At 36.6% G+C, this 21,840-nt stretch overlaps 1 protein-coding gene across 1 annotated transcript in view; it reads right to left on the bottom strand.

Moving 5' to 3' along the window:
- Positions 1-723: 723 nt before the first annotated feature.
- The window catches only part of LOC150088204 (ciliary microtubule associated protein 1A-like), a 50,454-nt gene continuing 29,337 nt past the window's right edge, over positions 724-21,840 (bottom strand). The window contains exon 4 of the mRNA XM_090370068.1: positions 724-915. Within this exon, the coding sequence (XP_090226194.1) occupies positions 724-915 (192 nt within the window). The remainder of the gene's footprint in view (positions 916-21,840) is intronic.

The raw sequence follows: 21,840 nt of genomic DNA, 5'->3' as shown, positions 1-21,840 counted from the left end.
CACGAACTAGGGGCCAATGGTACCTCGGAACAGACGCCCATGGGGAAAGGAAGGATTACCTCAGTACAGTAGCGTGCACCGGTTACAGTACCGCCTTCCAGTATTTGGAGTTGTGTACGTCCATCCAAGATAACGCCTCCCCAGACGAGAACAGCTGGACCGCCATATCGATCCCTTTCAGTGACGTTTGCGGAGTGATACCATGTGCCAACCTCTCGCCAGATTAGCTGACGTACAGAATCTCTGTTGAGACTGAATCAGCTCTCATCAGTAAAGAGTACCTTAAGTAAAGATTTTGTGGTTGTAACCTTTAGAAATAGTGTTGGTCCTTACGTTTTGCACACCAATGTATGAATAACGCTAAATTGAAGCTATGGGAAAACAAACACATTCTGGCAGAAAAAAATTTAAGCTTTGGGAAAACAAACACATTCTGGCAGGAAAGGGTATATGATACATGATTTGGAAGCGGTTTGCAAACCTTCCATCATAAATGAAAGTGTTCTATTAGAAAGTGTCACAATAAATAAATAAAACCAAAATCAATTTCTCGTAATAATACCTTTATATTAAAATATATCAAAATAACTCTCTAATCATCTGCACGTGCTTGTATCAAAAGTAACTACGGTTGTGAATCAGAAAGCCTTTATCTTTTGCACTTTTCTATTCCAAAGAAATTTGGCCCATTTCTATCATTCAGTATAGAAATATCATAAAATACTAATCCTCGTCAAGAAGTAGAAAGAGTGGCCTGATGTACTCAGAGTGACGTATCCTCATAGTATAAGCAGGAGAAATCGGAAGATGAACCTTCACCTTTTCTGTATAATAAGAGTCCGGTGCAGGCCTAGGTGTAGGATCACGTGGTAACTTTGTCTTCAAGCGCATTGAGTATGCAGGAGGTCGACCAGGCTGGAAAAATAAAATAAAATAATTAAATTAAACAAATCTGATCATTCGCAGAAATGTTTTTGTTTCACACCTCCCCCTGATGATAGCAGTATCGAGAAAGGCTGAAGCATACATGGAATGTATACTTTCAGATACAATAAAAAATGAAAGCATAACACGAACCCTGACAGTCACTATCTTAGAGAGTCCTACCACTAGTTTATTCATTGCCATTACAATGGCAATGAATAAACTAGTTCCTAACGAAATATCTGGTCCGGTAGTTTTAGGAGAGGAATCCATCAAGGCAGAGCCGGCCCGAGGGGAGTGCGAACGGTGCGAGCGCACAAGGCCCCGCGTTTCTGAAGGCCCCGCGCCGCTAACTGATTTTGCAAAATAAAAATGGTTTCATTTTTTTTTTTTGTTTTAATACTGTCGCAAAAACAACATCGCCATAAAATGGCCATATTTTTAATATACATAAGAAATAAAATGTCAATAATCATGTTATTAACATTATAAATAATAATAAATAAATATTCATTTATTGCAACTACAGCAAGCCCATCACAGCACTGGGCTAGGGGCATAAATTCAGTACAAAGGAGACAAATATATATATAAAAAAATACATAGCATATTCTATATATACATTAACAACGAATATGAATTATAATTATCAAAAATATCTATTGCAGGACATTTGGCTCTCGGATGTAGTTACTGGGTTGCAGGCAGGCAGCTGTTTGTATTTCTCATAATTTGTTTGGATATGAGACTCCTGTAGGCTTCAGAGTTGAGCAACCTCTTACAATCAATGTTGTGATAATTTATGAGGTAAAGGGATGCATTGAGGAACATCCTGTCCATTTGTTTTAGTCTGGAGAGTTTGGATTTGAATTATTGTTGGTTCCTTGAGTTTTCTCTGTTGGTGGGGGCTATTATGTTGGCTAGGTTTGGTGAATTGGTTGCAGAAGTAATTAACTTTGCAAGAAGCATGACTCCAGACTCGTTGATCATCTGTATCAGTGGCTTTGTTTTTAGGTTTTTATAAAGCTGTTGCCTGGATATTGTACGGAGAAAACGAAGTTTATTGTTCAGCCATCTAAGAACCCAATACTCTAGAGCAACGAATTTTTTTACGGTAACTTGAGGAGCGCCAGACCAGATTTCGGAGGCGTAAGACAGAATGGGAAAAATGCATCTCTGAACATGGTTTATGACTGTTTTTCTATCTTGAATCGCTGCTGTTTCTTGCTTGATCGGCCATTTTGATTTTTGAATTTTTTTTAGCAACATATACATAGTGAGAATTAAATGAAAGTTTTTGTCAAAAACAACTCCTAGGTCTTTGTGAGCATATACGTTGGGAATTGAAACATTTGCAATTTTAATTTCTAAATGGTTTGGTTGTTTCTGTAAAGAATAAGTTATTTGAGCAGATTTATTTGTATTTATAGTCAGATTGAGATTCTTCAGATACTTGATGATTCCGCACATCTGTATATTCGCATCATGGCTAACCTTGGAAATGTCATCACAGGATTTGGAAATAATAAACAACTTTAAATCATCGGCATAAGCCAGCAGATTTGGATTTTCTTGTAGAAGTGGTTGTAGAGAAGCTGAAAATATAACACTGGAGAGAACACCTCCTTGAGGAATGCCTGTTGTGGTTGTGACGAAAATATTATCAGTATTAGTGGGGAAGATGAGATTTCTATGATTTAGGCTGTTCTGTAGATAGGATATAACCATTGTGTCAATGAGGAAATGATATTTCAGTATTTCAATGGCTTTCTTGTGATCAATGTTGTCGAAAGCACCTTTGATGTCTAAGTAAAAGACATCGCATTGTGCTTTATCATGAAACGCAGTTTGGATGCGCACAATGGTATCAGCTAGGCTTGTTGTTGTTGTGGAGCGCCCTGTAGGACCAAAATGCATGTCGACAGGTGCATTAGCGAAGATCGCATCCTGAAGATATGGCAGCATGATCTTATGAATAATTTTAGCGATTATTGACGATACAGCAATTGGACGATAGCTTATATTGTTATTACTATTAGCCTGTTTTGGAATCAGGGTAATTGTAAAAATCTTCCATAGTCTTGGAAGGTATCTGAAAGCCCGCCAAGAATTCTCGAAAGAACACGGAAAAATATATTTTCTTTCAAATATATTTAAAATATCTCTCCTTACAAATAAAAATAATAATTATATAATAATTTATTGGAGTTTCATTTGAAATTATTGAATAAATATTCCCCACAAATACGAATATATATATATATATATATGACAGCTGATCGTACATCGTACGTTTTTATCGCGATTCGCGAGGTGTGAAAATAAATAACATATTCGTATCTATTTCGCAACATGACTAGTAGAGACAGAGATGCGGAAAGAAAGCATATGTGTGGCTCTGATGAATTGAAGAAAAAAAGAAAGAGAAGAAATTACGGAAAAACAGAGGAACTCCCTCGCAAATTTTTTAATGTGCAACAAACTGAAGAAACGCATAATTCACAGTTACTGGAAGATCAAACTCGCGGAAATGAAATTACGCCGCGCGACATCCACGAAAACGATCCTGATCATCATAAAGCCAGATCTCGTCCTAATGAAGAGGAAAGCGATGATAAGAAAACTGTAGAACGGGAAGATAATCATGAAGCAGATGGAAACGTACAGACGGAGGATTTTTTGTCAGCGTCGAACAAAGAACAAAATGAATTATTCCGAGGACCGCAGCTTCAAGAGAATCAACAAAGCGACGAAGACGAAAATGTCGATATCAATGATCCTGGTACTTGGCCCGAAATTATAACTAATAAATTTAGCATGGCTATCATACAAAATGGTGTGACACGAGTAAAAAACTACCTGTGTCACGATTTTCCGAAAGATAAAAATAACAGAAGTTTTTCTGAAAATTATTATTTAAGAAAATTAACGAATGGGGAACGTCAAGAATGAAGGTGGTTACTCTACTCAAGGTACAAAGATGCCACATTGTGTTATGCGTGTAAGTTATTCTCTTGAAATACCACTTTTCTGTGTTTAACTGGACTTAACATTTAAGTTCGTGATTACAAAGTCACGAAAGATCAGAATATCATTTACAAGCTATGTACAAATTGTTACAACTTGAAAAGAATTTGAAACGTGGAAACACTATTGACAAAGAACATGAAAAAAATAATTAAAAACGAAACACGGCGTTTAAAATGTGTTTGTGCAGGAATAGTGGCTGCAATTTTATATTTATCAGAGCATAATTTGGCGTTCAGGGGCAGTAGCGATGCTTTATATAAACCGCACAATGGTAATTTCTTAGGTCTCAGAATTACTTGCAAGATTTGACTCAATCATGAAACAACATTTGGATCGGTGCGTAGAATCAGCGTTCCTATTTATCTCATAGAATACAAGATGAACTGATTTCTGCTTTGGCTAAAAAAGTTAGAAAAGAAATAATAAATACAATTAAGAAAGCTAAGTACTGTATTTCACAATTTTATTAGATTGCACTCCAGACGTAAGCCATCAAGAACAATTATCTGTTATTTTAAGATATGTTAATGTAGATAACTCTGAAAGTGATGTGAGTATACGCCTCCGTAGCCAGGTGGGAAGGAGCAGCAGTGCGTAGTACACGCTTCTTGATTAGACGGGGGTTCGAGCCCGTCACCACCAAATACAGAGGGTGCGGATAGGTCAGGGATTGACCTGACCACCGCATATCTCGGAGCAATATGGCCTTAGTTGCTAATGCTCCTAAAAAAAAACCAAACCAAGATGTGAGTATACAAGAACGATTTATTTGTTTTGAAACAGTAAAAGACTCGACAGGAAAAGAGTTATCAGCCAAAATTGAAAACATATTAGAAAAGGAGGAATTAGATTTAGGGAACTCTCGAGGACTGGGGTACGATAACGGAGCTCATATGAGAGGTTTAAATAAAGGCGTGCAAGCACTTTGGAATTCCTGCAAAAGAATTCCAAAGCACAGTATATGCCCTGCGGAAGTCATAATTTGAATTTAGTTCTTGGAGACATTTCAAAATCATCTCTTGCAAATTCATTTTTTGGGACTTTACAAAACATATATAATATTTTTGCAAGTTCTGTGATACGCTGGGATATATTAAAAGAGCATGTCAAACATCTTACTCAAAAACCACTGTCAGAAACGAGGTGGGAATGTCGCCTCGAAAGCGTGAAATTGTGAGATACCAAGTACCACAATTTTCTCTAGTTTGAAATACCTTTATGAACATAACAGTGACATGAAAACGAAATCCAATGAATCGAAAATAAACTTACTTCATTTGAATTTTTATTAAGTTTGGTCATTTTGTATGACATACTGAATGAAGTAAATATTGTGAGCAAGATATTTCAAAATTCAAATATAGATATCGGTACTGCAAATTCACATTTAAAAGGCCTTTTAAATTTTTTCAAATCTTCTTTAATAACTGCAAAGGAAACAGCTGAAGAATTACAAGTGACATCTGAATTTAAGAATCAAAAAACTGGACAAAAAACAAAGCAATTTTGTTATGAAGGAACCGATCAGCCTATTTCATCAGGCGAAGAATATTTCAAAATTCAGTATTTTTTAGTCATAATCGATAGTGCGATTATTTCTTTTAAGAAAAGATTCGAAATTTATCACGAACATGAAACATCATATGGTTTTTTATATAATTCGGATAATATTCAAAAACTGACTGAAATCGATCTCCTTAAATGTTGCAATAACTTAAATGAGACCTTGCAAGACGATATTGATTGCATTGATTTATTTAATGAAATCAAAATTTGTCGTCGAGTTTTGCCTTCCAGGATCACAATATTACAAATATTACAATATTTACTGAAAAATAATTTATTTGAATTGTATCTAAATTTTGTTACTGTTCTGAAAATTATATTAACCTTACCAATTACCGTCGCATCTGCAGAAAGATCTTTCTCAAGATTGAAAATAATAAAAAATTACTTGAGATCTAGCATTAGTCAAAAAAAAGAACGATTTGTCTCATTAGCCATTTTATCTATCGAATCCGAAATAGCCAAAAAACTAAATTATGATGATATTATCAACGAAGTTGCTATAAAACATGTAAGAAAATTAAATAAAAATCACATACTGTGACCTTATTCGATTAAGTCGCATACCAAATTGTATTTTATAAGTATATGAAGCAATTATTTTCTTATTTGATTTATTAAAGTTTTTTTGTGATTGAAATGTTAATTTTATTAAAATAATTTAATTATTTATCATTTTCATGTAATCCTTACTAAACCAATTTGTGCAATGTAATAAATATCAAAATGCAATAAATTATTTTGTTATACGAAAATTGTATCAAGGCCCCGCAAGTCAACTTTGCACCGGGGCCCCATTTTTTGTTCGGGCCGGCCCTGCATAAAGGCTCCATTAATACATACTATATTTAGAAAATACAATGGCTTCCTCGTCCACGCATTCTTTAGGCCTGTGGATTCTAAACCATCTAGTCAACGCAAAGATATCAATATCCAAGCATAACAGACTATGTATTTCATCAAACTGCCTTCCTATTGCACTACTTTCAAGCAAATGGCACTGACATGAGGTTAGCCTATCACTCTTGGTATTTTTGACCATTGGTTCGAGATATCTCCAAATTTTGTAAATAAGTTCATGTAAACATGCTTGTAAATACTATAATGTAACCACACCCTCTAGCCACGTGCTGTCTATGGGTGTCTCGAAAGAGAAATAAACAGATAATAATAATAATAATAATAATAATAATAATAATAATAATATCGCACCGGACTGGCGCGATATTTAAAACTGCTATGATGCAAAGCAGAGGGCGCCTCCGTAGCCAGGTGGACAGGAGCAGCAGTGCGTAGCACACGCTTCTTGATTGGACTGGGGTTCGAGCTCGTGACCACCAAATACGGAGGATGCGGAAAGGTCAGGGAATGACCACCGCATATCCCTGGAGCAATATGGGCCTTAGTTGCTAATGCTCCTAAAAACCAAATAACATACAACAAACAAACAAACAAGCAAAGCAGAGCACAGGATTAGGCTGCTACCTGTAGGACATATCCGCTTACACGATATTCCGTATATTCGTTTGTATTTCATATAGTGAAAATAGGTTTGGCGGTAATGCACTTAAGGAATAAGAAAAACACGGTGTGGTCAGATGGGGAGGTAAGTTAAGATTAAATTTTCGGAGACCTCTGAAATCTTGAAAGAAAGGAAAAGGGCACTTAAAAGTTAAGCGGCCGGGCGTGTTAATGTACTGTATATATAGCATGCGCTGCCATTTTAGGACGCCGTCACTTAAAGTGTAGTCGGGTGAGGCGTCGGAATCTAGTAACTTTAAAGATGTTTGTCGGCAGGACAATAAACAGATAAGCATTCCGTTGTGCGAGAAACAGAGAATTAGAATAATTTAAGTTACTCTCGTATGAGATGAGAGAGTTAGAAAAATAACACTGTGATTGTGGTGGAAGTAGCAGAATCCACTTCCTTCTTTATTCAGAGCCATAATAAAATCATTCATTAATCCAAGCTTTATATGTAGAGAACGAAAAAGCTTTTTTTGGTTCAGTTATTTATATTACTTCTCCCTTGTAAAAATTCGGCCCTCCTCTTCCACTGCTGCCCATATAACATTTTATGATGCACGATTGTCTGACAAACATAGAAAACAACAGTATTTTGTGAAACCTCACTGCAGAAAAACAGTAAGTAAGAATCCCACTATGTTCACCAATGCTTCCTTTATCTCATGATTTTGGTTGTGTTGCCTTCGACAGTTCTTCATTATGTGGAAATGTTAGGATATTTGATGCTGTCCTTGATTTTTCTGGAAAACCCTAATATTTTTGTCATGCAGAAACAGCAATCGTCAGTGTGGATGACTGGCTCTCGCCACACCATATGAACAATAAAACACACACTTTTAATTTTATCAGTTTAGCCACATCCTCAGATTTATGATGCAAGTAATACATAACATATGCAGAACACAAGTTTTTGTCCTGATACTGCAATATGCACGTTTAGCAATACTGTAGATTTTCTTCCTTTGAGTTTTTGTTGTTAACCGTTCAAACACACTTAATATAAACTGTCACGGTGACTCATCACATCCTTTGCTTCTGCTTAATCATTTCAACAATACAGTGCTAAGCAAACAGCAAATCGTGTACTCTTCCCAGCCATGTACTGAAAGAGAGACATGGGAGGCAAACAAACAAGGTTTAACATATTATTCCTCCTCAACGTTGCTGCCACCCACGAGCACGTATAAATATTATTACTTGCAGGTAATTCAACAGATAAGTCTCATATCTACTCAGATAAATTGCAATAAGATATAGGTAATATGGGTAAACACAAAAATCTGCATATGTAGAAATTGTGACGTAATGTGACATTTTAAGAATTATTCTCCGAATCTACACATAAATATTGACTACAAAAAGCTAATATATTAATAGATGTAAAAATCATGTTGGCTAATGTAATTTGTCTAGGTCTTCCTTAAATTTATTCAAAATACCCACTGCACGCTCTGGCTGAAAGCAAATTTCTGAACATCTACCTTACAATCATCGTTCCTGAATTTAAATTTATAAACACAGCCATATTATTAGTATTCTTTTTATACTCCGGCACGACCACCAGGTCAATAGGGCTTACAATAAATCATCAATACATAATGTTAATCGTATTTAGCAGTTACGGCTTGAACACCGGTCCACTCAAAGAGCGCATGCTACTGCACATGGCTCCTGACCACTCGGCTACGTCAGACCAATATTAGTCCAACAAGAGACGAACAGTAATATCTGTCTTCTCTCAACTACAAAAATTTATCCACAGCAGTACTTGCTCCTAGTGCCACACTGCACAGCTATCGACAACAGTTTTTTGTTAATGTAGAACAGTATCAAAAACTTTTTATCAAAAAAACTTTTTTTTATCAAAGACTAATACTCAAGATTTCTAAGAGGTACAAACTAAAGATTATAATGATTTATGCACCAACATCGAGCCATGATGATGAAGAGGTTGAAGAAATGTACACCGAAATTGAGAGTCTTCTAGATGAGCAGAAAACCCACTACACTATTATTATGGGGCACTTCAATGCTAAGGTTGGAAAAAGGCAAAACAGCGCAGAAAGAGGAACTATACGAAATTTTGGAATTGGTGAAAGAAATAAAAGAGGTGAAAGACTTGTGGAATTTGCAGAATCTCAAGGACTGTCAGTAATGAACACTTTTTTCAAGAAAAGGGTGAACAGAAAGTGGACATGGAAGAGTCCAAATGAAATCGACTAATGAAATCGACTTCATCCTCACTGACAGAAGATATATCGTGAATGATGTTACCGTCCTGAATAAGGTAAATGTTGGACGTGATCACAGAATGGTAAGATGTACACTTGATATAGATGTAGGAAAGGAAAGGAAAAAACTGACTCGAGTAAATAATACAAAGATCTTTGAGATAACAGAGGAGGAGAAAAAGCAGTATGTACTGGAACTTAAGAACAAGTTTGAGTTTCTGCAGACTGCTCAGGACCAAGATATCGACGAGGAATATTACAACTTTCTGAAAGTGATAAAGCCCAAGAAACCTATAGGGAAACAGAAATCCAAAGAAGAAAAAATTAGTCAAGAAACACTTGTCATGATGAACCGAAGACGACAAATGAAGAGCAAGAAAAACACTGACAGGGAGAAAATTGAGTATACTGAGTTATGCAAAGCCATTAGAAAGAGACTCAGAGAGGACATAAGAAGATTTAACACAAGAAAAGTAGAAAAACAAATGATACTGAAACTGAAGAATAGCGATGGTGTACTTATAAACAGCAGAGAAGGCATAATTCAAATAGCAGAAGATTACTATAGAGAATTATACAAGGAGCAAGGGAATGATGCCAGCAGTGGGGAAGGTGAATTGCCGAGTACCAACACATACGACATACCCGATATTCTTCCTGATGAGGTAGAACATGCATTGAAGAAAATGAAGAATCGGAAAGCCCCGGGGGAAGATGAAGTTACTGTACAGTTGTTAAAATTGGGAGGAAGAGACATAACACAAAAACTGGCAAGGCTCTTCACAAAGTGCATTAGAAAAGGTGTGATGCCTAAGCAGTGGAATAATGCAATCATAGTTTTGCTGCATACGAAAGGAGATAAATCAGAAATTGGAAATTATAGACCAATTAGCTTGTTATCCCATATCTACAAGTTGTTCACAAGGGTCATTACTAACAGATTAGAAAGAATACTCGATGAGAACCAACCGAAAGAGCAAGCTGGCTTTAGGACAGGATTCTCAACTATGTATCACCTTCACGTAATATCACAGCTAATGGAGAAAGCAAATGAATATAAAACACCATTATGCCTGGCATTTGTGGATTATGAAAAGGCATTTGACTCCATACAGCATAAGGCAATGTTTCTGGCACTGGAAAGACAAGGCATAGATACCCCATATATTATGATTTTGAAGAAAATATATGAGAGTGCTACCTCCTTTATTAGACTAGACAAAGACAGTACGAAATTTAAAATCGGGAAAGGAGTTCGACAAGGAGACACAATATCTCCGAAGCTGTTTACTGCTGCCCTTGAGGAAGCTTTCAGAAGATTAGACTGGTCGCAGAAAGGAGTCAATGTGAACGGAGAGTACCTAAACCATTTACGATTTGCAGATGACATTGTGGTCATAAGCCACGATCCCAAAGAATTAGAGGAAAATCTTAATCAGTTATGCACAGTTAGAAAGGATTTTGGACTAAAGATGAATATGGCTAAAACAAAAGTAATGATGAACAAGTATGCCACGGAAAGGGAAATAATTATTGAAGGAGCAGTAATTGAAAAGGTGGAGTCATATACTTATGGAGTCATATCTGGGACAAGCTATTAGCTGTAATAATGATAAATGGCTGGAAGTCAAGAGAAGAATAAATTTTGGATGGATAGCATCCAGGAAATATAGTCACATACTGAAGAGCAATATCCCAGTTTGTCTGAAACGTAAAATAATGGACCAATGTATACTCCCCACCATGACTTATGGAAGTGAAAATTGGGCACTCACCAAAAGAATGGAAGAGAAGCTGAGAACTACACAGCGAAGAATGGAACGAATTATATTGGGAATCAGACTGTTAGATAAGAAGAGAAACACATGGATTAGGCAGTAAACTCAAGTAAAGGACATTCTTATCAAAACTAAAGAACTAAAATAGTCTTGGGCAGGACACATAGCTCGAAGACATGATGACAGATGGACTAAGAAAATAACAAAATGGTCTCCAAGAGGAGCTAGAAGAAAACCTGGAAGACGAAGGCGGAGATGGATAGATGAAATTCATGAGTTTTTGGGTAGTAAATGGATGGCCAGTGCTCAAAACAGAAGGAACTGGAAAGTTGCTGGAGAGGCCTTCATCCTGCAGTGGATTGAAAATGGCTGATGATGATGATGATGATGATCAAAAACTTTTAGAAATCTAAGCATAAGATGTCAATTTTTTTTGCATCCAGTTCCTTTGTTACTTCGTCAGAGTATCCAATTCGATAACCAGACTTCGTAATTTTAAACAAATATATGCAATATGTGGGATATTCTGCATTAACCTTAAATGCCACTCGCTTCAAAATAGAGATGTGAATGTTCCAACTTACCCAATTTGTACACAAGAGCACACAAAAGATGTTTCCCATCCCTCTAAAGCTCAGTAGCTTTGACCCACACGGTTGAATAAATCGACAGAATCAAATGATTACTAACGTGATTTTTAAAATCAACAAGAAAAAAAAAAGCACTCTCTCAGATACATATTTATATTTATTATTATTTTATAATATTTTTATCCTCAATTGAGACTACTGTGAGTAGTATCATTACTCACTTATGACACGCTATTGGAATACGACTCCCCACTTCAATGCAGTCTCTCTGCAACTGAATGCCTTTATTATAGCAATGTTGGCACTTTGGCATGCATAGAAATTTTCTTTTGGAACGGCTCTCAGTATTCTCATCGTGTTTTCAATAATTTCTTCTCTTTTGCCACATTTCCTTCATTTGAGTTTTCTCTTCAGAAAATTTGGAAAAAAATCGAAAGGGGAGGGAGAGAGAGAGAGAGAGAGAGAGAGAGAGAGAGAGAGAGAGAGAGAGAGAGAGAGAGAGAGAGTTGTAATGTGTTTCACGAAATGTTCATCTACAGACAGGTAGGTGTGGGGATTTGCTTTATCATAATGTGGGTACCATTTTCCTATTGGTGTCGGTATTTCCTTCTAACCGTAAAACGCATAACATTTACAACCTCTCGATTAAAATATCTGATTCACCTTCAGGAAGGTACTTGTGGTTAACTATATAGACCTACTCGATTGAAAAACACCAATAACATCCCTGACATTTGATCTCACCCAATGTTCTTTTTTTTAAGCCGCTTTCAAATTTTGAAAAATCAAGACTTTTAGAATACTTAAAAAAGGAAGCATCATGATAAAGTTGGTAAACATCGAATATTTTAAAATTTTAAAACAGAATTCTGAGCAACGTAATGTAAGGACCCAGCCTTACAATAATTTAATAAAGTTTTGTTAAATATTGGAAGAATTAATTGTAGTGTAAATAGTTAGTTTCAAGTCAAATTATCATGTGTTAGGAAACACTGGAATTCGAAGGTTATTCCAGACACTCCCAGTTAGTTATATCTCGGTTGTAAAGAATTCCTTAAGCGAGTCAGTAAAAGTAATCATAATGGACCGAAACAAATCCCACTTAAGACAGGAGCATATACACTATAGAAAGGGCACTGAGTGCGGAAGTGGCCCTATTAATAAATTTCACGGTTCGACCTCTAACAGGCGTGGGCGACGTAGTAATGGGGGGTGAGGTCACAAAGAAAGCCTGAAACTCTCTTGCTGACCGGAACTTACGTTTAATTTCTAGACTGTGCCAGTAATTTCCAGACTAACGGAAGTTCGGTCACACTAGGAAAAAGAAAACACGCCCAAGGAAATGAAGGGAGACGAATAGGATCACTAAGGAAAGGATGGGGAAGTCAACGATTGGCCAGGAAGAAAGCGGTGGGAATTTTGAGAGAAAGGAGAGAAGGAAAGAAAAAATTGATACTGGGTTCATTCGGAGAGGAGTTTTGTGGTGGAGAGAGTGAGAAGAGGAGTCGTGATCTAAGTTGGGTGGTGGAAGCAGTCCTGGGGAGATGGAAGCTGTAGTGGGAGAATTTATTATAAGAATTTATTTTGTGAAAGTCTAGAGTCGGAAGTATCGTTCCCTTGAAGAAGTTAATGCAGTCTATGGAGGAAGAATGGTGAAACGCCCTAGAGGCAAATTTCTTGATTGAGCAGTTGAGTGACTAGTCGACCCGGAAGGTATCCCAGTCCTCGGACGCAACGCAGATGGAGGAAGAAAGGAGATAAGATCCGGTATTATCTTCAGCCGTGCAGTACCCGGTAGAGAAACCCAGGATAGATTACTGTGTTCCCCGGATGAGCAACCTTTCGCTTGCCAGTCCTCACCCCGAGCAGATAGGAAGAGAGACCGAGCAGGGAGGAATACCAGACCATTGCGTAAGTGCTAGAATAAGTACTGAGAATATAATTTGTAAAAAGGGGAACTAATTTAATAATGAAAAGGACTCTAGGAGGACGCTATAAATTTTAAGAGAGAATGTCAAAGTACTAACTATATATATATATATTTGAACGAGTGTAATACTTAAGGAGTGATATTTCAATTTAGTATAGAGATCAGAGTAATGCAATCTAAGAGTAAGTAAATCTGTAGTAGGAAGTAAAAATTTTGTCCTTGAATTATTGTGAATGTTAAATTGCTGTGAGTATGACTTATTTGGGGTAGAAAATGATTAAACAAGTAAACAATTAAATGAGCATCTAGCCCTAATTATGAAATAATGGATTAATTGAACGGAAAGGTAACTAAGTAAATTGGTTGGATATTGTTGACTGTTGACATGTTTGCAAGGAAGGATTCTTGAATGAATATATATGTATTTCCTAATAAGTTGGGAAACGAGCATTTATGAAATTATAATTTTGTCTGTTCATTGGCTGATGGTGGTTTATGGACTTACATGGACTGTTAAGGAGCAAAGAGACAGATTTTTCGTTGTGAGGGGTAATAAATGCCCGAACCTACTGAAATCTTTGTGGAGCAACATGAAGAGACACAACGATATATATAGGTAGATATATATAAGTATTAGGATTTAGTAGTTCTTTTGATAACAAGGTTGTCTGTAAATTACAAGATATATACACATTTAAAAAATTAGTAAAATAACAAGTGTCAAACTAAATACTGTATTCTGTTAAAGGTTATTGTAATTTTCTTATATATGATATGACAATAAAAAAGAAAAATTTTATATTCTACATTCTTGTGTGTGTGTCTGTCATTTCTAAACTCAGCCAGTCCAGTGGAAGAATACCTTAATATATTTGGGGTCCCCGTGAGTCTGGGAATTTTCTGAAATCAATTAAGTCAGGTGTTAAAGTGGGAGGGGTTTATAAGGGGATATATAAATAAAAAAAATATATAAATAAAAGAAGATACAAGTAAAATAACATCATCTTTTACCACCCCCCACAATTGGCGAGCCAACCAGGATAATTCTTCACAACGGAAGGCTGAGTTCAGAACGACAGAAAAAAAAATATATATATATATAGGTATATATATATGTAATCCAGTTGCTGAAACTGATAGAAAAAATTCAGCTGGCGAGCCAGAAAGTGAAAAGAAAAAAAGTAAGTAGTTAAAGTGGGTACTGAATTAGAATTTCTTGTGTTTTAGAATTAGATGAAATAAGTTATAGAATAAGAAAGGTATTGATAGCAAATAGCTAGTTAATTAGAATAAACCCCCACCTCGAAAGATAAGTCATGGCTACAAGGAGAGCGAACAGCAGTAGGGATAGAGAAAGGGAGGAAAATATTAATGGACAGGAGACATCAGGAGAAACAATTGTTAGTATAGGGAATGATAATAGGGGCCCAATTAAGTTAAGCAAATTTTTAAAAGTATTTAAAGGGGAACCATCAGAAAATGTGGAACATTTTCTGAGAAAACTGAAAATGATTAAGGAAAAGGAAGAATTAACGGAACTAGAAATAGTCATGATGGCGGAATTCAAGCTAGAGGGCAGGGCCCAGACTAGGTATATAGAGGAAATCCAAGGGATGGAAATAGAAACATTAGACAAATTTGAAAAGATATTAAGGAAGTGATTTTCCCCAAAGATCACGTTCCTTGAAGGAATCGGGATATTAAATAATTATAGGCAAAATAATCGCGAAAGCATAGAGGACTATTACAAAAGATTTTTAACGGTAAAATTAAATACAGAAGTATCAGAAAAAGAAAATAGCGCCTTTGACAAAATCCTGATGGGACAGTTTTTGATGGGGGTCAGGGATAAATATAAGCGAGAGATTCTAAGGAGAAAACCCAATTCATTAGCTGAGGCCATGAAACTAGCCACTGATGAGGAAAAGCTAGATCTCCAAGGTCGGGGGGCAATAAGAGGGGACATAAATATATTAGCCACAGGAGAAGGGACAAAACCGAAAGGTAATACAGAAAGGGAAGGCGAAATTAAGTTAGAAGGGCTAGAGAAACAGATAGCGGGAATGGAAATAAAGTTAAATAAATTATTAGAGCAATTAAACACAAAAAAGAATGCACTAGATGAAAATAATAGGCAGGGGGGCGAAAGACCACAAACAGGGCAGAGCACAAGAGGCAAGTACAACGACACAGAGGGGTGGAAAGGGGAAGTCAAAGAAGTTAGGCGAGAAAGATATGGAAAGAAATGCTATATATGCGGGCGAAGCAATCACTGGGCTAAAGACTGCTGGTACAGGGATAGATATCATGGGGACAGAAATGAACACTGCCGAGACAGGGGCACAAATCAAGGGCAGCATATAAGTATGAATGCTCTACATCTTAGACGCTGGAAAAATAATCCCTGTGAAAAAAGGAGGAATAAATCAGGCAGCACAAGGACGATGCCACACACACATAGAAGTAAGTTTATGAATAAAGAACCAATAGCTTTGGCCACTCTAGGACATAACTGGAATCATCCAAGTCAAGTGAAGTGTTATAGGTGTGGCAGATATGGGCATATAGCCAGATTCTGCCGGACTCTGATGGTGGATCAGGGAGACAAGTATGGGAATACTGATCCCAGAAAGTCATGGAAGGTCAAGACAGGTCGATTTTATCCTTAGCGCTCAAGAAACCTCATATTTGGTCCAATAGAGTGCAAGGATAGGCCAGAAATGAGAAAGATGAATTATGGAAGTCCGGTAAGTGAGAGAAACGATAAGAGATCAAGCTCGGTAATTGAAAGGAAAGAAAAGAAGTGGAAAGAGACTGAAAAAATTGATGTGAAAGGGCGAAAGAAGGGACCCAGATGGCGGAATAGAACCAAAACACTACACGTGGGAATATTAGAAGTAAAGGAGAAAGATAAAGAGAAACATGAAGATAGCGAACTGTTAAATAAAGTGGAAGAAAGTGGAGGTGAAAAGAATGACAACTTGGTAAATGAAACAACACAGCCGAAAAGAATCGAATGGCCATGGAACCACAGAACTGAAACTTCCTATGGGGAAAGGGCCCTCAAGTTGAAAGAGACAAACAGGCTACAACAAATGTATTTAGGAGCAGCATTCAATGAAAACATGGGATGGGAATAGTTTTAGTGACAAAAATATATATATATATACATTTAATTAATGTACATGTATAGAATTGTATATAGGAATAGGAGAATTTAAGGTTGTCGATAATACGTAGACCAGGGTAGAAGGCACATCCGCCTGAGGACCTGTATAAAATTTATATATGGGATATAAATTTTAGGGGGAGAGGAATGCAATGTAAGGACCCAGCCTTACAATAATTTAATAAAGTTTTGTTAAATATTGGAAGAATTAATTGTAGTGTAAATAGTTAGTTTCAAGTCAAATTATCATGTGTTAGGAAACACTGGAATTCGAAGGTTATTCCAGACACTCCCAGTTAGTTATATCTCGGTTGTAAAGAATTCCTTAAGCGAGTCAGTAAAAGTAATCATAATGGACCGAAACAAATCCCACTTAAGACAGGAGCATATACACTATAGAAAGGGCACTGAGTGCGGAAGTGGCCCTATTAATAAATTTCACGGTTCGACCTCTAACAGGCGTGGGCGACGTAGTAATGGGGGGTGAGGTCACAAAGAAAGCCTGAAACTCTCTTAGCTGACCGGAACTTACGTTTAATTTCTAGAATGTGCCAGTAATTTCCAGACTAACGGAAGTTCGGTCACACTAGGAAAAAGAAAACACGCCCACGGAAATGAAGGGAGACGAATAGGATCACGAAGGAAAGGATGGGGAAGTCAACGATTGGCCAGGAAGAAAGCGGTGGGAATTTTGAGAGAAAGGAGAGAAGGAAAGAAAAAATTGATACTGGGTTCATTCGGAGAGGAGTTTTGTGGTGGAGAGAGTGAGAAGAGGAGTCGTGATCTAAGTTGGGTGGTGGAAGCAGTCCTGGGGAGATGGAAGCTGTAGTGGAAGAATTTATTATAAGAATTTATTTTGTGAAAGTCTAGAGTCGGAAGTATCGTTCCCTTGAAGAAGTTAATGCAGTCTATGGAGGAAGAATGGTGAAACGCCCTAGAGGCAAATTTCTCGATTGAGCAGTTGAGTGACTAGTCGACCCGGAAGGTATCCCAGTCCTCGGACGCAACGCAGATGGAGGAAGAAAGGAGATAAGATCCGGTATTATCTTCAGCCGTGCAGTACCCGGTAGAGAAACCCAGGATAGATTACTGTGTTCCCCGGATGAGCAACCTTTCGCTTGCCAGTCCTCACCCCGAGCAGATAGGAAGAGAGACCGAGCAGGGAGGAATACCAGACCATTGCGTAAGTGCTAGAATAAGTACTGAGAATATAATTTGTAAAAAGGGGAACTAATTTAATAATGAAAAGGACTCTAGGAGGACGCTATAAATTTTAAGAGAGAATGTCAAAGTACTAACTATATATATATATATTTGAACGAGTGTAATACTTAAGGAGTGATATTTCAATTTAGTATAGAGATCAGAGTAATGCAATCTAAGAGTAAGTAAATCTGTAGTAGGAAGTAAAAATTTTGTCCTTGAATTATTGTGAATGTTAAATTGCTGTGAGTATGACTTATTTGGGGTAGAAAATGATTAAACAAGTAAACAATTAAATGAGCATCTAGCCCTAATTATGAAATAATGGATTAATTGAACGGAAAGGTAACTAAGTAAATTGGTTGGATATTGTTGACTGTTGACATGTTTGCAAGGAAGGATTCTTGAATGAATATATATGTATTTCCTAATAAGTTGGGAAACGAGCATTTATGAAATTATAATTTTGTCTGTTCATTGGCTGATGGTGGTTTATGGACTTACATGGACTGTTAAGGAGCAAAGAGACAGATTTTTCGTTGTGAGGGGTAATAAATGCCCGAACCTACTGAAATCTTTGTGGAGCAACATGAAGAGACACAACGATATATATAGGTAGATATATATAAGTATTAGGATTTAGTAGTTCTTTTGATAACAAGGTTGTCTGTAAATTACAAGATATATACACATTTAAAAAATTAGTAAAATAACAAGTGTCAAACTAAATACTGTATTCTGTTAAAGGTTATTGTAATTTTCTTATATATGATATGACAATAAAAAAGAAAAATTTTATATTCTACATTCTTGTGTGTGTGTCTGTCATTTCTAAACTCAGCCAGTCCAGTGGAAGAATACCTTAATATATTTGGGGTCCCCGTGAGTCTGGGAATTTTCTGAAATCAATTAAGTCAGGTGTTAAAGTGGGAGGGGTTTATAAGGGGATATATAAATAAAAAAAAATATAAATAAAAGAAGATAAAAGTAAAATAACATCATCTTTTACCACCCCCCACAGTAACACTGTTGCTTCCTTATTTAAGAAGAACACACAAACAAATGACGATGGAATGATTGCATCTTATAAAATTACAGAAATCATTGCAAAAACTGGTAGTGCTCATACAGTTGCAGAGGCTGTTATACGACCCGCATTAGAGACTGTAATTTCAATAGTTATGAATCAAAATCCTCCCAGTATTTTAAAACCATTGCCATTGAGCAACAATTGAATTCGAAGCCAAATCGATGCGATGTCAGTTAACGTTGAAGAGCAGCTAATTGACAAACTACAAACAAGAAAATTTTCTGTTCAGATTGATGAACCCACAGTTACCGACAATAAGGCCCTTCTAATAGCATACGTTCGTTATTTCAATGATGATTTGTAAGATACAAAATCTTACAAAATAAAATTTTTATAAAGACTTTGGAAGTTAGTTTTATTAACTAATAGATTCTCGTCGCAGGTTGAATAAAGTTGTAATATCGCGTAAGATAAATAATAAAAATTATTCGGCGAATAGATAGGTTCGTGAAGGGTAAGAAATAAAGGCAGGGTCCGAGCCATTAACTTTCGTTATACTCGGGGATAAACAAAGAGAAAACTACAGTAAAGCAGCATGGGTCCAAGCAGAAACAGACGAATTAAGATTTATGGGGGGTCGTACTCAGGAAAGGGAGCGGGTTAACTTAGAAGTGAAAGTTACTTCAATCAGAATACCGTCAGGCGAAAACAGGAAGTGGGTTCTTGACCAGCACATAAGTTTCCTTAAATAGATGCTGTGGTCACTAGATGTGAGTTTCCTGTTTTTAAAACGTTACAGGGTCAAGGCGTTAGATGAGAGGGGAGTGTTTTTTTGGGATAATCGGCAAACATCAAAGGGCACACCGTATGGGAGCAGGTCTGGTAGAATAGTAAAAGGGGGAGTATTGAAATACGTGCTACTGGGCAGACTGAGTAAGGGTCTTCTAACAAATGAAAGGAGAAGAAATCCAAGGATGAATATATAAGATTGGAGGGAGTCACTGGTAACAGGCGTGGCGAACTTGGGAGTAAGATGTGGGAGTAGTAGAACAAAGAGGGAATGAAGGAGAAAAGAGAGAAACAGAGTTGGAGAAGAAAAAGAAAAAAAAAAGTTTTATTTTTAGATGGAGTAGCCAGTGGAGAAAAGTGGCTAAGTTTTAATGTGTAGTCAGTTAGTTGAGAGAGGGCAGACGTATTAAATGCAGTCAGCTAGTGGAGAAAGGGGTAGATAAGTTTTAAGATGAAGGTGAACAAGTTAAGTCGTTGATTTAATAAGTTTAGTAAGCGGGGCAGTCTAGTAAGTGCAAAGATGAAGTTGAGATGCAGAAGTCGGTCAGCCAGTCAGTCAGTCGGTCAGACGGTCAGACAGTTAGTCAACCAGTCAAAGGTAGACTGAGTTTCGAAGTGAAGGAGCGATAGAGATGAAGAACACGTGCCGTGGAGAAAGGGAAAAATTTCAAGATCCTTTAAAGTAGATGAGAAGGAACCAACTCCGTTATCAAGGAACGAGATTTGCCGATATTTCGGAGAGCAATTATGCTGAAGCTGATGAAATCCGAACCCGGACAAAAACGGGTACAGCCATTCTGACCTGATGAAAAGAAATTGTTCTTAAGAAATAAAGGTACCCGAGACCCTAGAAGGAATCCTATAACTCATGTCGAACTCTCCCAGTGATTGTGAGATGCGACCCAGGGGTAAAAGACCTACTACTCGTTTGGAGAACGATGAAGGATGTACCGCGAAGTATGCTAAGATAACTAAGTAAGTGATTTGTTTTACTTAAGTACACTCACCATTACACAAAGACTATAGACACCCCGTTAACCAATTTGGCAGAACTTTGACTAAACACTGTGAGATATGTATAAGACGTACTACATTGTAATGATAAATTAGTGAAAGGTATGAACTGAAGGATATTAGCCAGAACAAATTAATAGATATATAAATTTTTGAAGAGAAGTGATCGATACCTTGTTAATAATTGTTTTAATGACTAAGTATAAATTTTTTTGGAAGAGGGATAGAGGGAATAGACAGAAGTCAGTAACCCTCAAATGTGCTAGTAATTAAATTGTAGAAATTTGGTAGTGGCGTAATTACCTAGAGTAGAAAAGGTTGTAGGTTATAATCTGTTAGAAAACGGAGCAATGATTTATACTGACATTAAGAGTATAGGAGTTTAATCGATTTGGGTTAAGGAGTGTTTTGTAATGAAAGGAGAATGTTAACAGATTCTTTTTAAAGTAATTGAGCTCAGGAGTAAGGAAGTAGAAACTTTATTATTCTCTTAGTTTAAAAGAGGGGAGAATTTATTATGATATATATATATATATATGGAAAAGTTTTATAGCCCTAAAGGAAATATGTCCGGAAGTTCTTGCAATACACTGAATTGTGCACTCACATCATCTGGTTGCAAAAAATATTAGTCCAATTCTTTATCAATCTCTCAGTAATGTTATTAAAACCATCAATAAAATAGTCACATAGCAAATATGATGGCCTTTTCAGAAAATTTTGTGTTGTTAATAAAAAACAGCATGGGAGGCTTCTTTTACATACAGAAACCTCTAAAGGCTTTCTAAAGGAAACTGTTTAACAAGATTTGTAAACTTTTTGATACGATAATTAGTTTTTGGAAACCGAAGGAGACAGATTTAGCAAAGGAGATCAGCAAACACAAAAACAACATATACTATATGGCTTGGATTTTTCGAAAACTTAATGAAGTATCACTTCAATTTCAAGGGAAATTAATTATGGTGATAGACTGCAAATGTGTATTAAAAGCCTTCAGTGAAATACTGCAAATATTTGAAAACAATTTCATGGTATGCAAGAGTTAGCTGATATCAA

Source organism: Mastigoproctus giganteus, chromosome 3, assembly GCF_048544385.1.
Source record: "Mastigoproctus giganteus isolate SK-2022 chromosome 3, ASM4854438v1, whole genome shotgun sequence".
Taxonomy (NCBI): Eukaryota; Metazoa; Arthropoda; class Arachnida; order Uropygi; family Thelyphonidae; genus Mastigoproctus; species Mastigoproctus giganteus.
The sequence above is the reverse complement of the archived record's forward strand: the minus strand, read 5'-3'. Positions and strand labels throughout refer to the sequence as shown.